General features: G+C 44.4%; 1 protein-coding gene across 1 annotated transcript; it reads right to left on the bottom strand.

Moving 5' to 3' along the window:
* Positions 1 to 13502: 13502 nt before the first annotated feature.
* Positions 13503 to 14584, bottom strand: LOC128116088 (olfactory receptor 10T2-like). The gene is made up of 2 exons (XM_052747353.1): positions 14577 to 14584; positions 13503 to 14478 (listed from the first exon to the last, which is right to left on the bottom strand). Exons 1-2 carry the CDS (start codon positions 14582 to 14584, stop codon positions 13503 to 13505), a joined length of 984 nt encoding a protein of 327 aa, XP_052603313.1.
* Between the last annotated feature and the right edge of the window lie 391 nt (positions 14585 to 14975).

Raw genomic sequence — 14975 nt, forward strand, 5'->3', positions numbered from 1 at the left:
GAGTATTGGAATTAGCTCTTCTTTGAAATTCTGGTAGAATTCTGCACTGAAACCATCTGGTCCTGGGCTTTTTTTGGTTGGAAGACTTTTAATGACTATTTCTATTTCCTTAGGGGTTATAGGTCTATTTAAATTGTTTATCTGTTCTTGATTTAATTTTGGTATGTGGTACCTATTCAGAAAATTGTCCATTTCTATCGGGGACTATGGGGGTCCAGCCCCTCGATGGTCCCCTCCCCGGGTCCGGGAAGAATCTACAACCAGCTGATAATTAATCTTTGATGAAAAGAAATGAATCTATGTACACAAAACTCCTTAGTTCATACACTTTATTATGCTGTGATAGTTCTCTCTCTACACAGCTTCTATTCTGCTCTCATGCCTAGCTCCTTTCTTGCCTGATTTATCTACTGTCCCCTCTAGGTTCTATCTTAATTCCTTCATCTAGTTCTGTCCCTTCTAGGTTCTCATCCATCTAGTTCTTTCCCATATCAGTTCTTCTCTCATCTCCTTCTCTCTCGTCTTATTCTTCCTCATCTTGTTCTTCCCCATCTGGCTCTTCCTCATCTTCCATCTCATTCCTCTAGTACTGTCTTCTAGCCCTTCAATGTAGTTCTTCCCCATCTCAGTTTGTTCCTCTCAAGTTCTTACCCATCTAGTCCTTCCATTCTCTTTTCTCTTCTCCGTTCTCCACGTTCTATCTAAGTCTCCCAGAGATCCAGTTATAAACCCAAGCAATAACAAGCCCCTGGTCAAGCAAGCTCATCAGGCTTGAATTCTACAGGGTCATAAAGGCAGGAAAGAATTTTCCTCAGGCAGTGACCATCAGGATTTCTTTTACAATCCAAAATGGGAGTGGTAAAAGAGAAGGTCAACAGAGTGCTAATAACTGGTTAGCATATCAAAAAGGGGATCTATGTGCTCAGTTCCCAGAAGTGGTTAGGAAAGAAGTTAGCAGTCTAATTAGTAAGGTTGTATAAGAAAGGAGGGTCCAAGCTAAACTGTGTAAAGCTATTATTTAAGTCCACCTGACCTAGGTGGTGTCTCCTTGTAGAATTAAATCAGGAGACTTGCAGGTGGGTTGTTATCACTGTTAGTCCTTGAAAGTGGCTAAGGGAGATATCTGATTCCAGAGAAAGCCTTTCCTGAGGCTGTTCTCCAAATACCTGGAATGTGTATGTCCAGAGAGTGATCAGTCCACACTGTCAGCCCTTCTTAGGGAAAAGTCAATTGGGAAAACCATGAAGGCACACCTGATTTTCATAACAGAATACAGCTGATATATAACAAGCCAAATAACACCAAAAACTCCTTGGAATTTGGCTTCCTCTGGAGGAATTCCCTGATCCCTCCAGGTAGTGACTGTGCCATAACCAGCTGAGTTCTTATGATATATTCCTGTGGCCTGCAGCACATTTCTTTTAGATTTTCTAATTTTGTGGAGTACAGGTTTTTGAAGTATGACCTGATGATTCTCTGGATTTCTTTGTTGTCTGTTGTTATGTCTCCCTTTTCATTTCTGATTTTGTTAATTTGGATGGTCTCTCTCTGCCTTTTGATTAGTTTGGATAAGGGCTTGTCTATCTTGTTGATTTTCTCAAAGCACCAACTCTTTGTTTCATTGATTCTTTGTATTGTTCTCTTTGTTTCTATTTTATCGATTTTAGCCCTCAATTTGATTATTTCCTCGTGTCTATTCCTCCTGGGTGAGTTTGCTTCTTTTTGTTCTAGAGCTTTCAGGTGTGCTGTTAAATCACTAGTGTGGGATTGCTCCAACTTCTTTATGAATTTTCCTCTTATCACTGCTTTCATATACCCATAAGTTTGGGTATATAGTACATTCATTTTCATTGAATTCTAGGAAGTCTTTAATTTCTTTCTTTATTTCTGCCTTGATCCTTGGGTGAATCAATTGGGCATTATTCAGTTTCCATGAGATTGTAGGCTTTCTGTAATTTTTGTTGTTGTTGAAATCTAACTTTAAGCCATGGTGGTCTGATAAAATACAGGATATTATTGCATTTTTTTGTATCTGTTGAGATTTGCTTTGTGACCAAGCATGTGGTCAATTTTAGAGAAGGTTCCATGGGGTGCTGAGAAGGTATGTTCTTTTTTTTTAGGGTAGAATGTTTTGAAGATATCTATTAAGTCCATTTGAGTCATAACATCTGTTAAGTCTCTTATTTCTTTGTTAAGCTTCAGTCTGGCAGACCTGTCCATTGGTTAGAGTGGGGTGTTGAAATCTCCCACTACTAGTGTGTGGGGTTTGATATGTAATTTAAGCTTTAGTCATGTTTCTTTTACATATGTGGGTGCCCTTGCATTTTGGGCATAAATGTTTAGAATTGAGACTTCATCTTGGTGGATTTTTCCTGTGATGAATATGTAATATCCTTCCTGATTGCTTTGGATTGATTTTAGTTTGAAGTCTATTTTGTTAGATATTAGGATAACTACACCAGCTTGCTTCTTAAGTCCATTTGATTGGAACGTCTATTCCCAGTCTTTTACTCTGAGATGGTGTCTGTCTTTGAAGTTGAGGTGTGTTTCTTATATGCAATAGAAGGATGGATCCTGTTTTCATATCCATTCTGTTAGCCTGTGTCTTTTTATAGGCAAATTTAGTCCATTGATATTAAGGGATATTAATGACCAGTAATTGTTAATTCCTGTTATCTTTTGGTGGTAGTGTGTGTTTATTTCCCTTCTTTGGAATTTGCTCCTGTGGGGTTATCTATTTCCTGTGTTTTCGTGAGTGCATCTAACTTCCTTAGGTTGGAGTTTTCCTTCTAGTGCTTTCCGTAGGGCTGGATTTGTGGATAGGTATTGTTTAAATCTGGTTTTGTCTTGGAATAGCTTGTGCACTCCGTCTATGGTGATTGAAAGTTTTGCTGGGTATAGTAGTCTGTGCTGACATCCGTGGTCTCTTAATGTCTGCATTACATCTGTCCAGGACCTTCTGGCTTTCAGAGTCTCCATTGAGAAGTCAGGTGTTATTCTGATAGGTCTGTCTTGTCACTTGGCCTTTTTCCTTTGCTGCTCTTAATATTCTTTCTTTATTCTGTATGTTTAGTGGTTTGATTATTATGTGATGAGGGGACTTTTTTTGGGGGGGGGTCTGTTCTATTTGGTGTTCTATAAGCTTCTTGTATCTTCATAGGTATTTCCTTTTTTTTTTTTTTTTTTTGTTTTTTCGAGACAGGGTTTCTCTGTGTAGCTTTGAGCCTTTTTCCTGGAACTCACTCTGTAGACCAGGCTGGCCTCGAACTCACAGAGATCCTCCTGGCTCTGCCTCCCGAGTGCTGGGATTAAAGGCGTGTGCCACCACCACCTGGCTGGTATTTCATTTTTTAAGTTGAGAAAGTTTTCTTCTGTGATTTTGTTGGGTATATTTTCTGTGCCTTTGAGTTGGTATTCTTCTCCTTCTTCTATCCCTATTGTTCTTAGGTTTGGCCTTTTCATGGTGTCCCAGATTTCCTGGACATTTTGTGTCATGAAGTTTTTGGCTTTAGTGTTTTCTTTGACTGACAAATCTATTTCCTCTATTGTATCCTCTACACCAGAGATCCTCTCTTCCATCTCGTGTATTCTGTTGGTTATGCTTGTGTTTGTAGTTCCTGTTCATTTACTCAGATTTTCTATTTCCAGCATTCCCTCTGTTTGTGTCTTCTTCATTGTTTTTATTTCAATTTTCAGGTCTTGACCTGTTTCCTTTACATGTTTTATTGCTTTTTCTTGCCTTTCTTTAAGGGATTTATTGATTTCTTCCAACTTTTTTTTTTTTGGTCTTTTCCTCAATTTCCTTAAGGGAATCATTCATTTCCTTCTTAAAGGCCTCTATCATCTTCATAGAGTTATTTCTAAGGTCTCTTTCTTCTGCTTCTTCTACATTGTGATGTTCAGGTCTTGCTGTTGTAGAACTACTAGGTTCTGGTGGCGCCATATTGCTCTTTATGTTGTTGTATGTATTTTTGCACTGGCGTCTACCCGTGTCTGAGCGAGCTGCTCTTGGTCCAATCTGTGCTTGCTGTGTCTGTGTCTCAGGGGGCCACTCTGGGTCCAGTTGTAGCTCTTGGTCTAATTGGAGCTGGCAGATTCTGTGTCTCAGGGAGCCGCTGAGGTCCCAGGGTTATGGGTGGGTTTGGGGGAGGGAGTGGGTCTTGTAGATTGCAGGGTCCGATGTGGCGTGTTGGTGGAGAAGCCTGCCTGCAGGAGTCTTCCCTGCTGGCCAGCAACTGTGGCAGCCTATTTTAATGTTTTTGAGACAGGGTTTCTCTGTGTAGCCCTGGATGTCTGGGAACTCTGTAGACCAGGCTGACCTTGAGCTCAGAGATCTGCCTGCCTCTCTCTCCTAAGCATTAGGATTAAAAAACATGGGCTGCCATGCCTGACTTGAAATTTTTGTTTTTGTTTTTTTGAGGCAGGGTTTCTTTGTGTAACAGCCGCAGCTGTCCTATAACTCGCTTTGTAGACCAGGACTGGCTAGAAATTTTATGTTTATTGTGTGTGTGTGTATGTGTACAATGTGTGTGTGTGTGAGTGTGGGAAGGAGTATTCCATGCAGCACATGAGGAGGTCAGAGGACAACTTTTAGGAGTTTGTTTCCTCCCTCCACGGGGGTCTGGGGAGCAAGCTGAGCTTGTCAGGTTTTCTAGGCATTCATTTTGACCTGCTGAGCCATCTCTATTGCCTATGGAAAAAAAATTGTAAAAATAGGTGTTTTATTACATATTTATTTATCCATTCATTCTTTTCTTTATGTATATGAATGTGGGGGGCACACATGGGGGTCATGGGGGTCATGTGATGGTCAGAAGACACATTTAGGGAGTCAGTTCTTCCCTTCCACCGTATAAATTCTAGAGATGAGCTCAGGTCCTCAGACTTGGTGGCAAGTGCCTATACCCACTGAGCCATCCTACCAGCCACAGGGAAGGTTCTTAACTGGTGTTCTTAAATTTCTTAACTTGTTTGATGCAGGGTCTCACTTATGTAGCCCAGGCTAGACTCTTAACTCATTCTTCTGCCTTAACCTCCCTGGTGCTGCTGGGATTACAGGTATAACCTCCCCCCCCCATATCCTATTTAAGGTCAAGGGAAGATAAAGAAAAACTGGTGAAGTCGAAGTGTGACTCAGTGGTAGAGCACTTGCCTGCATGTACCTGCATGTCCTGGGTTCCTGGGGAAATTGGTAGCCAATTTGAATCAGTGTGTATATTTTTTTTCCCATGTGGGTTTTTGTTTTTGAGGGTCTTACATTTAGCTGAAAACGGCATGGAATTTATTATGTAGCCTAAGCTGGCCTTGAATGCTTGTTCTTTCTGTATTAGCCACTGTGCTGGTTTGTTTTAGTCAATTTGACACAGACTTAGACCTATCTGAGAAGAGGGAATTTCAACTGAGAAATTGCCTCTGTTAGACCGGCTTGTAGCATGTTTGCGGGGGCATTTCCTTGATCAGTGGTTGATGTGGGAAGGCTGAGTTTATTGTGGGCAGTGCCACCCCAATGCAGGTAGTCTTGGGTTGTATAAGGAAGCAGGCTGAGGGAGCCAGGAGGAGCAAGTCAGTAAGCATTGTTTGTTCCTCCATGGCCTCTGCTTCAGTTCCTGCCTCCAGGTTCCTGCCCTGAGTTCTCTACACTATAAACTACATAGGCTGTAGGTGAAATAAATCTTTTCCACCCCAAGTTGCTTTTGGTCATGGTGTTTATCTCAGCAATAGAAAGCAAACTAAAACAGCCTCCCATGTGCTAGGATTACAGACATGAGTTGCTACAGCTGTCTTCCTTGCAGGTTTTTTAAAGAGATGCTTTCATTCTGTAGGGATGGAATTCGGGGTCATGCAAGCTAGGTAAGTGACTCCCACTGACTTATACCCCCAGCTCTGGGAAGTGGGTGTGACGGACAGAGGAAGAATCCGACAGACACTTTGGAGACCCAGGAAGGGAACATGCCCGGCTAATCAGGTCCAACTGCACTGTTAGGTCCTGGTGGCTGGAGTGTCAATTCTGGGAGCTGTATGGATTCTAGTTAACTGAGCACTCATTCCAGGATGTCAACAAGACTTTGACCATTGTCATCTAAGTGACTGATGTTGGTCCTGCATGAATCTTGCTCTGGAGGTAATCCCACATGCACATAATGAATAAACAAACAAACAAACTTACATGGACAGCTTTGGTGAATTTCTATATCTTTTTAAAAAATGTTTTTGATATTTATTATTTATTTTGTGTGTGGGGAGGTGATGGGGGCACTACAGGCATGTAGAGGTCAGAGGACAACTTGCTGGAGTCATTTCCCTTCTTCTAGCATGTGATTGGATTCAGATCTCCAGGCTTGGAAACATGTACCTTTACCCACTAAGCCACCCCACTACCAGCTTCTTTTAAAAGATACTATCTATCTATCTATCTATCTATCTATCTATCTATCTATCTATCTATCTTCTATCTATCATCTATCTATCTATCTATCTATCTATCTATCTATCTATCTATCATCTATCTATCTATCTAGCTATCATCTATCTATCTATCTAGCTATCATCTATTTATCTATCATCTATCTATCTATCTTCTATCTATCATCTATCTATCTATCATCTATCTATCTATCTATCTTCTATCTATCTATCTATCTATCATCTATCTATGTATCTATGTATCTATCATCTATCTATCTATCTATCTATCTATCTATCTATCTATCTATCATCTATCTATCTATCTATCTATCTATCATCTATCTATCTATCTATCTATCTATCATCTATCTATCTATCATCTATCTATCTATCTATCTATCTATCTATCATCTATCTATCTATCTATCATCTATCATCTGTCTGTCTACATATGTATGTATGTATGTATGTATGTATGTATCGATCATCTATCTATCATCTATCTATCTATCTATCATCTATCATCTGTCTGTCTACATATGTATGTATGTATGTATGTATCGATCATCTATCTATCATCTATCTATCTATCATCTATCATCTGTCTGTCTACATATGTATGTATGTATGTATGTATGTATGTATCTATCATCTATCTATCTATCTATCATCTATCTATCTATCTATCTATCTATCATCTATCTATCTATCTATCTATCTATCATCTATCATCTGTCTGTCTACATATGTATGTATGTATGTATGTATGTATCGATCATCTATCTATCATCTATCTATCTATCATCTATCATCTGTCTGTCTACATATGTATGTATGTATGTATGTATGTATGTATGTATGTATCTATCATCTATCTATCTATCTATCTATCATCTATCTATCTATCTATCTATCTATCATCTATCATCTGTCTGTCTACATATGTATGTATGTATGTATCTATCATCTATCTATCTATCATCTATCATCTGTCTGTCTACAAATGTATGTATGTATGTATGTATGTATGTATGTATGTATGTATGTATGTATCTATCATCTATCTATCCATCCATCCATCTCTGTGTGTTCACCATGCATGTTGCAGTTAGAGGACATCTTGTGAGACTCTGTTCTCTCTTTCCACCCTTTCCACCCTGTTGGTGAAAACTCAGGTCATCAGGCATAGTGGCAAGTGCCTTTACCTCCCCTCCCCCAGAAACCATCTTGCTAGACCTGGGTTTCTATATCTTGTGAATGAAAAGATAACCTTGTGTTTACACTGGGTCCTCTAAGGAAGTTAAATAGTTGGGTTGTATGTGGGGGTGGGGGAGTTGCTGAAGACTGAACGAAAGGCTCATACATGCTAGGCAAGTACTCTACCACTGAGCTGTATCCCCAGAACTATAGTTAGATTCTTAATTGGTTCTTTAAAATCTCTCCCTGCATCTGCTCCCCTCCCTGCTCCCTCTGCAGTTATATGGTGTTTGAGTTGGGGTGAGCACATTCTAACATGCCATGGCACACGTGTGGAGGAGGTGAGCAGACAACTGAGGTGTCAGACCTCACATTCCTCCTCTGAGAGAGTCTTTTGTTCACTTCATATGCTGGACTAGCTTGCTCGAAAGCTTCTGGTTTCCCTGGGTTGGTGGTCCTGGGTTCTATAAGAAAGCAGACTGATCAAGGCATGGGGAACGAGCCAGTCAGTGGCACTCCTCCATGGCCTCTGCATCAGCTCCTGCCTCCAGGTTCCTGCCCTGTGTGAGTTCCTGTCCTGATTTCCTTTGGTGAGGAACAGCATTGTGGAAGTATAAGCTGAATTAACCCTTTCCTGCCCAATTTGCTTTGGTTATGGTGTTTCATCATGGTAATAGTGACCCAAACTAAAACACACATACACACACACACACACACACACACACACACACACACACACACAGAGAGAGAGAGAGAGAGAGAGAGAGAGAGAGAGAGAGAGAGAGAGAGAGAGAGGAGAGAATGATAGGTGTGGGTAGGAATATCCTGGGTTTGAAGCTATCCTAGGGTAAAGAGCAAGTTCAAGGCTAACTTGGGATCCATACAAAGACAGTATCTCAAAAACAAACAAACAGAAACCCCACAGAGCAAACAAATAACTACAACAGGTGTGAGAGCTCACTTTTAAAATGAGGCTCCGCTTCTAACCTCATTAAGCTATAAATCCATCAGCCATCAATCCATGAAGTCAGAGCCCTAATGATCCCATCACTTCCCAAGGGCCCTGCCTCTGAGTGCTTCTACACAGGGGACCAAGCCTTTCCCACGAGAGCCTTTTTGGGGCGTTTAAGATAAAAGAGATGCCGGGCGGTGGCGGCGCACGCCTTTAATCCCAGCACTCGGGAGGCAGAGCCAGGCGGATCTCTGTGAGTTCGAGGCCAGCCTGGGCTACCAAGTGAGTTCCAGGAAAAGGCGCAAAACTACACAGAGAAACCCTGTCTCGAAAAACAAAACAAAAACAAAAAAAAAACAAAGATAAAAGATAAAAGAGATGATTTGTGGGAACAGCCTTCAGCAAACCAGAGCTCTCTCCTTTCTTGAGTATCATCGATAGTTTAGCATTTACTCCCTGGAGTCTACTTGGGTACATTGCTAAAGTATGCAGCAACACTCAAGAAAAGAGAGAGCCTTTTTCCTGAGGACTGTGTAGATAAAGACAGTCATTGTTCCTGCGGCACTGTCTGCTGGGTCACACAACTCTGGCCTTATCCCACAGAGGGAGCCCACTTGTACCCAGTACAGCTGACTTATGTGTAAGCATCTGTGAGATTCTGCTGTTCTTGGGGGGGGGGTCCCATAATGTTTGGGGGAGAGGTCTTAGGTGGGTTCTAGGACGTTGTGATGGTTGGTGTGGTCTATAATCACCTGGGAGATGGGCCTCTGGGCATGCCCATGGAGGATTCTCATGGTTGTGTTAATTGAAGGGGGAAGACCCATCTGCTGTGGTTAGTGACATTCTTTGGTCTCCTGGACTGTACAAGGTGGAGAAAGAGAGCAGAATAGCAACCTGCATCCTCTGCTGTTGTGGCTATGATGTGACAAGCTGCTCCAATCTTCTGCTGCCTCCACGTCCCTGCCGCTGTGGATCCTCTCCTTGAACTGTGGACCAGAAGAACTCTTTCTCCTTTACGTGTTTTTTGTCTGAGTATTTTATCACACTGTGGTGGTTTGAAAGAAAATGGCCCCCATAGGGAGTGGCACTGTTAGGAGGTGTGGCTTTGTTGGAGGAAGTGTGTCACTGTGGGAGTGGACTTTGAGGTCTCCTTTGATCAGGCTATGTTCAGGGTGACACACAGTTGCTTCTGCTGCCTGTGGATCACGATGTAGAACTCTCAGCTCCTTCTCCAGCACCATGTCTTCCCTCAAGCTGCCGTGCCATCCACCAAGCCAATAATGGACTGAACCTCCGAACTGTAAGCCAGCCCCAATGAAATGCTCTCCTTTAGAAGAGTTGCCATGGTCCTGGTGTCTCTTCACAGCAATAGAAATCCAAACTAGGACACGTGTCAACAGAAGAAGAAACTGTAAGGATTATGTCCTTAATTATGTCGCTAGCCACATTATGGGACCCCCCCCCAAGAACAGCAGAATCTCACAGATGCTTACACATAAGTCAGCTGTACTAGGTACAAGTGGGCTCCCTCTGTGGGATAAGGCCAGAGTTGTGTGACCCAGCAGACAGTGCCGCAGGAACAATGACTGTCTTTATCTACACAGTCCTCAGGAAAAAGGCTCTCTCTTTTCTTGAGTGTTGCTGCATACTTTAGCAATGTACCCAAGTAGACTCCAGGGAGTAAATGCTAAACTATCAATGATACTCAAGAAAGGAGAGAGCTCTGGTTTGCTGAAGGCTGTTCCCACAAATCATCTCTTTTATCTTAAATGCCCCAAAAAGGCTCTCGTGGGAAAGGCTTGGTCCCCTGTGCAAAAGCACTCAGAGGCAGGGCCCTTGGGAAGTGATGGGATCATTAGGGCTCTGACTCCATGGATTGATGGCATCCCAGCCTAAAAAGTGGGCGTGCCCTCTGTGACCTCTCTCCTTTTCCAAACCCTCTCCTTCCGTACTCCCCCCCTCCACACAGTCTCTCTCTCTCTCTCTCTCTCTCTCTCTCTCTCTCTCTCTCTCTCTCTCACCCTTTCTCTCCCAATAAAGCTCTAGAAAGGTAGCCATACATCCAGCACTCTCCTCCAGCACTCTCCTTTGTCAGCATGGCCGCCGCCGCGGGCGCCAGCCAGCCACGAATGCCGCCATGGGCCGCTTAACCAACAGAAACTAAGACAGATGTTTACAACTATGGCTGGGGAAAGGGAGCTGGTGGAATTCAAAGATTCATGTGTCTTAAGTTCATTGGTGTGAATCTGGCTTTCAGTGTCTTATCTCAGCGGACTTTATTCTCCACCCCCGCCCCCAACATAACTCTTTACCTAGGATCATGTAAACAACCTTAATTAAACTCATTGAGTCAACAGCAACAATGATAAAAAGACAGGAAGAAAACATTTGGGAAGAGGAAGGGGGTCCGCAGGAGTTGGAGGGGAAAGAGGATAATGTGGGAGGGTGGGCATCAGAACATTTTAATAGACATGGTTGAGAATGCTTACCAAACCACCACTATGTAGGATTAATAGATGCTAGTGAAATTGACGTGATAAAACCTTCCGTTTGTGGGCCTGGGAGTGGGGGCTCACACCAGCAATCCAAGCACTCAGGAGGCTGAGGTAGGATGATCATCTTCAAGTCAAAGTCAGTGTGGGCACACACTGCGAGCTCCAGGTCAGCCTGGGCTACGGACTGTCTCAGCAAGCTCTGTTAATGGACATCTGGGCTATTGTAGTGTGTGCCTTTGGCCCCTCCCTTCATCTGTTTATTACTCAATTCTAAAGCCTCTGACATCTTCAGGTACTTATTATGACATCCTGGTACCAAGTTCTGCCTTAGCTTGCTCTGAGCTGTACCCCTCTCCCCCTCCCCGCCAAACCATATGTCAGGTATTATATTAAGGACAGGGATTTATTTCTTATGGTTCTGGAAGGGACCACATCAGGTGAGCTCCTTGTAACTTCATAATCCCATGGCAGAAACTAGAAGGTAAAATGAGCATCAGAGATAGGAAGATGAGAACACTTCTGGGGTAACTAAGCTATTCGAGTAATAACAGCATTAACCCAGTCAGAAGGTTAGAACCCTGGGGCTAGGGAGATGGCTCAGTGGTTAAGAGAACTTACTGCTCTTGCAGAGGACCTGAGGTAGGTTCCCAGTGTTGTGCCCAAGACACGAGACACCCCCCCCCCAGAAGACCACCACAGAGCCGATATCCGATGCAAAACACACAGGGGTTTATTGATTACAAGCAAGCCCGGGCTTGGTCTGTGTCCAACACTCCGACACAGTAGGTAGGGGAGGATGGCACTGAGCTCCCGGGGTGAGGGGTTTTTAAAGGGAAAAACTGCAAGCAGGGTGGTACAAGCCTTGGCATCACAGGATTGGGTAAGGGTATGTATCTATTGGTGAAATTATGAAGGCAACTCCACGTAGTTAAAAGGGAGGTTTATTTTGTGGGGTAACTCACGAGTGAAGGGATAGGTAACAGGGTCTGGGAAAGGTGTAGCGCAGCTCGGCAGTGTTCTCTGGAGAACTCTGCTCAGTCTACCTCCAGTGTCCAGGGTCTAGGAACCAAGAGAGCCGGCATCCAGATCTCAGGTCTTTAGGGTCCGTTCTCGGCCCCGCCTTGTAGGCGTGACAGTTACCGAAGCCTCAATGGGGGTTGGAACTTCCAGATCAAAGCTGGAATGGCTACCCACTACATGTAACCTTTGAATTTACTAGTTGGGGGTTACAGTTATCATTTTTGGGTAGGCATGGACAAGTCCCAGGCTCTGTCCTTGAGCTGCCATGGAAGCTGGCTGGCCTAGCATGTACTGACTGTGGGGTCTGCTCAGTGGCCCAGGCTTTCACATTGACCCATGCACATAGCTCTAAGTTGGTGAGGGGTCTCAACAGTAAACAATTGGCTGAACCTTGAAGAGTCAGAATACATGCAGAAAGGGAGCTACTGCAAGAACTGTGTCTTTTGTTCATGGCCCTCCCAGAAACTGCTTGCTCAAGTCTCAGGAAACTGAAATGGAGGCCTGATCTCTGAAAGACCTGAGCGGTCTGTTATGGCGTCTGCCTGGTCCTTTCACCAACACCAACATCAGGCAGCTCACAACTGCCAGTTACTCCAGCTCCAAGGAGTCAACAACTTCCTCAAATGCATGTACCTACTCAGCCGTACTCACATATACCATACATAAGAAGAGAGTAAGTCTCTTAAAAATTAAAAAAAAAGTTAGACTGTTCTGTGATACCCACACCATCTTTGATGTACTGGCCCCTTTGTCTCCAAGGGACAGCACCTTGACGCCGTCTATCCCCAGGAAAGGTTCCATCTGTCAACACCAGTTGCATGGGGGGATTAAGAAGCCAATGAAGATCCCATGTTGATGACACGTCTTATTTATTTTTCTATTTTCTTTTCAAGACAGGGTTTCTCTGTGTGGTCCTGGCTGTTCTAGAACTCACTTTGTAGACCAAGATGGACTAGAACTCAGAGATCAGCCTCCCTCTGCCTCCTCCCACATTCTGGGATTAAAAGAGTGCTCCATAACAACCCATGGAGGCACTGGCCTTTAATCCCAGCGTTAGTGAGGCAGAGGCAGACAGACCTCTGTGAGTTCAAGGTGAGCGCAGTCTACATAGTAAGTTCCAGGTTAACCAGGGTTATGTAGTGAAACTCTGTCTCAAACAAAACAAAATCGCAAACTGGATTTGGGGCTGGAGAAATGGCTTGCTTCTCTTCTAGAGGACCAGGATTCACCCCTTGTACTCATATCAGGAGACTCTCAATTATATTTAACACCAACTCAAAAGATTGTTGGTCCTTTTCTGGCCTTAGTGGGCACGTATAGTCATCTGTCCCGCTCACACAGACACATACATGCACATCAAACAACAAAACAAAACACACCACCGAAAAGGCTTATTTTCTGGGTGGGGATATCCAGTTTAGGAAGGGAACTCATTAACGCAAGCAGAGCCCGCAGCCCCGCGCCAGGTTCTTCTTCAGGGCCACCCTCACCTCCTTGTTCCTCAGGGTGTAGACCACAGGGTTCAGCAAAGGCGTCACCACCGTGTAGAACACCGCCACCAGGCGGTCCTGGGAGGGATTGGCCCCAGAGTCTGGCCGCAGGTAGATGATGGAGGCGCAGCCAAAATGCACTATGACCACAGTGAGGTGGGCCGCGCAGGTGGAGAAGGCTTTGCGCCTTCCCGCGGCTGAAGGGATCCTCACGATGGCTGCCACGATGAAGGCGTAGGAGAGGAGGATGAGGAGGAAGGAGAACAGCACCACCAGGATGCTCAGGAAGAAGATGCCAAGCCCCTTGTGCGTGCTCTCTACACAGCTGAGCTTCAGCACAGGCGCGATGTCACAGAAGAAGTGTTCCACGCGGCCTGTGCCGCAGAAGGGCGAGGAGAAGATCATACAGGTTTCGACCAAGGCCACCGAGAAACCAGAGCAGAATATCAGAATTCCCATATACAGGCAAACGGCGGGTCTCATGATCATAGAGTAGCGCAAGGGATGGCAGATGGCCACATACCTGTCATAGCCCATCAGTGTAAGCAGGAAACAGTTATTGCATCCCAAGACCAAAAAGAAGAACATCTGGGCCCGACAGCCCGCGATGGAGATGGCCTGGCTCTCCATCAGCAGATGGGCCAGCATATTGGGGATGGTGACCAGTGTGTAGCAGGTCTCAGAGAGGGAGAGTACAGCCAGGAAGCGGTACATGGGAGTGTGGAGGGTGCGGTCCACCTGGATGATGGTGATGATGGTGGCGTTGCCACTGAGTGTGACCAGGTAGGTGAGGAGGAACAAGGTGAAGAGAGTGGACCTCAGTTCTGGGAGGTTGGAGAATCCCACCAGCACAAACTCTGTCACCAGCCAGGTCCCATTGTCCTGCTGCTTCTCAGGAGCCTGAGAGGAGATAGGATTACTGGGACAAGGCAGGGCAGTGAGGCCTCAGGTAGGGGCAGGAGGATCATCACTGGTTTGCAGACAGGAGAGAGACACTCAGAAATGCTCAGTTATTACCCAGCCATCGAGGTATCTCCTCAATGTGCAAGAACTTAGAAGGCAAAGATACTTCACATGTGGGAGGAGAAAGAAGAAATGTTAGTGTCCTAGTTTACCTTCTACTGCGGTATAAAACACTCTGACAAAAAGCAACTGAGGGGAGGAAGGGTTTAATTTAGCTCACAGTTCCAGGTTAGAGTCAATCACAGCAGGAAAGTCACATGAGCTTAAGACAGCTAGTCCAGCCCAGTGACAGTCAGGAGCAGAGAGAGATGAACGCATGCGTACTCACTTGCTTCCTTGCTTGTGTTTGGCTTGGTCTCTCCATTCTCACACAGTTCAGGACCCCTCACCTGGGGACTGGTGCTGCCAACAGTGGGCTGAGTCTTTGTACATAAATGAATTCAGCCAGTTTTC

The sequence above is a fragment of the Peromyscus californicus genome, unplaced genomic scaffold, assembly GCF_007827085.1.
Source record: "Peromyscus californicus insignis strain IS unplaced genomic scaffold, ASM782708v3 Scaffold_1__1_contigs__length_55948999, whole genome shotgun sequence".
Taxonomy (NCBI): Eukaryota; Metazoa; Chordata; class Mammalia; order Rodentia; family Cricetidae; genus Peromyscus; species Peromyscus californicus.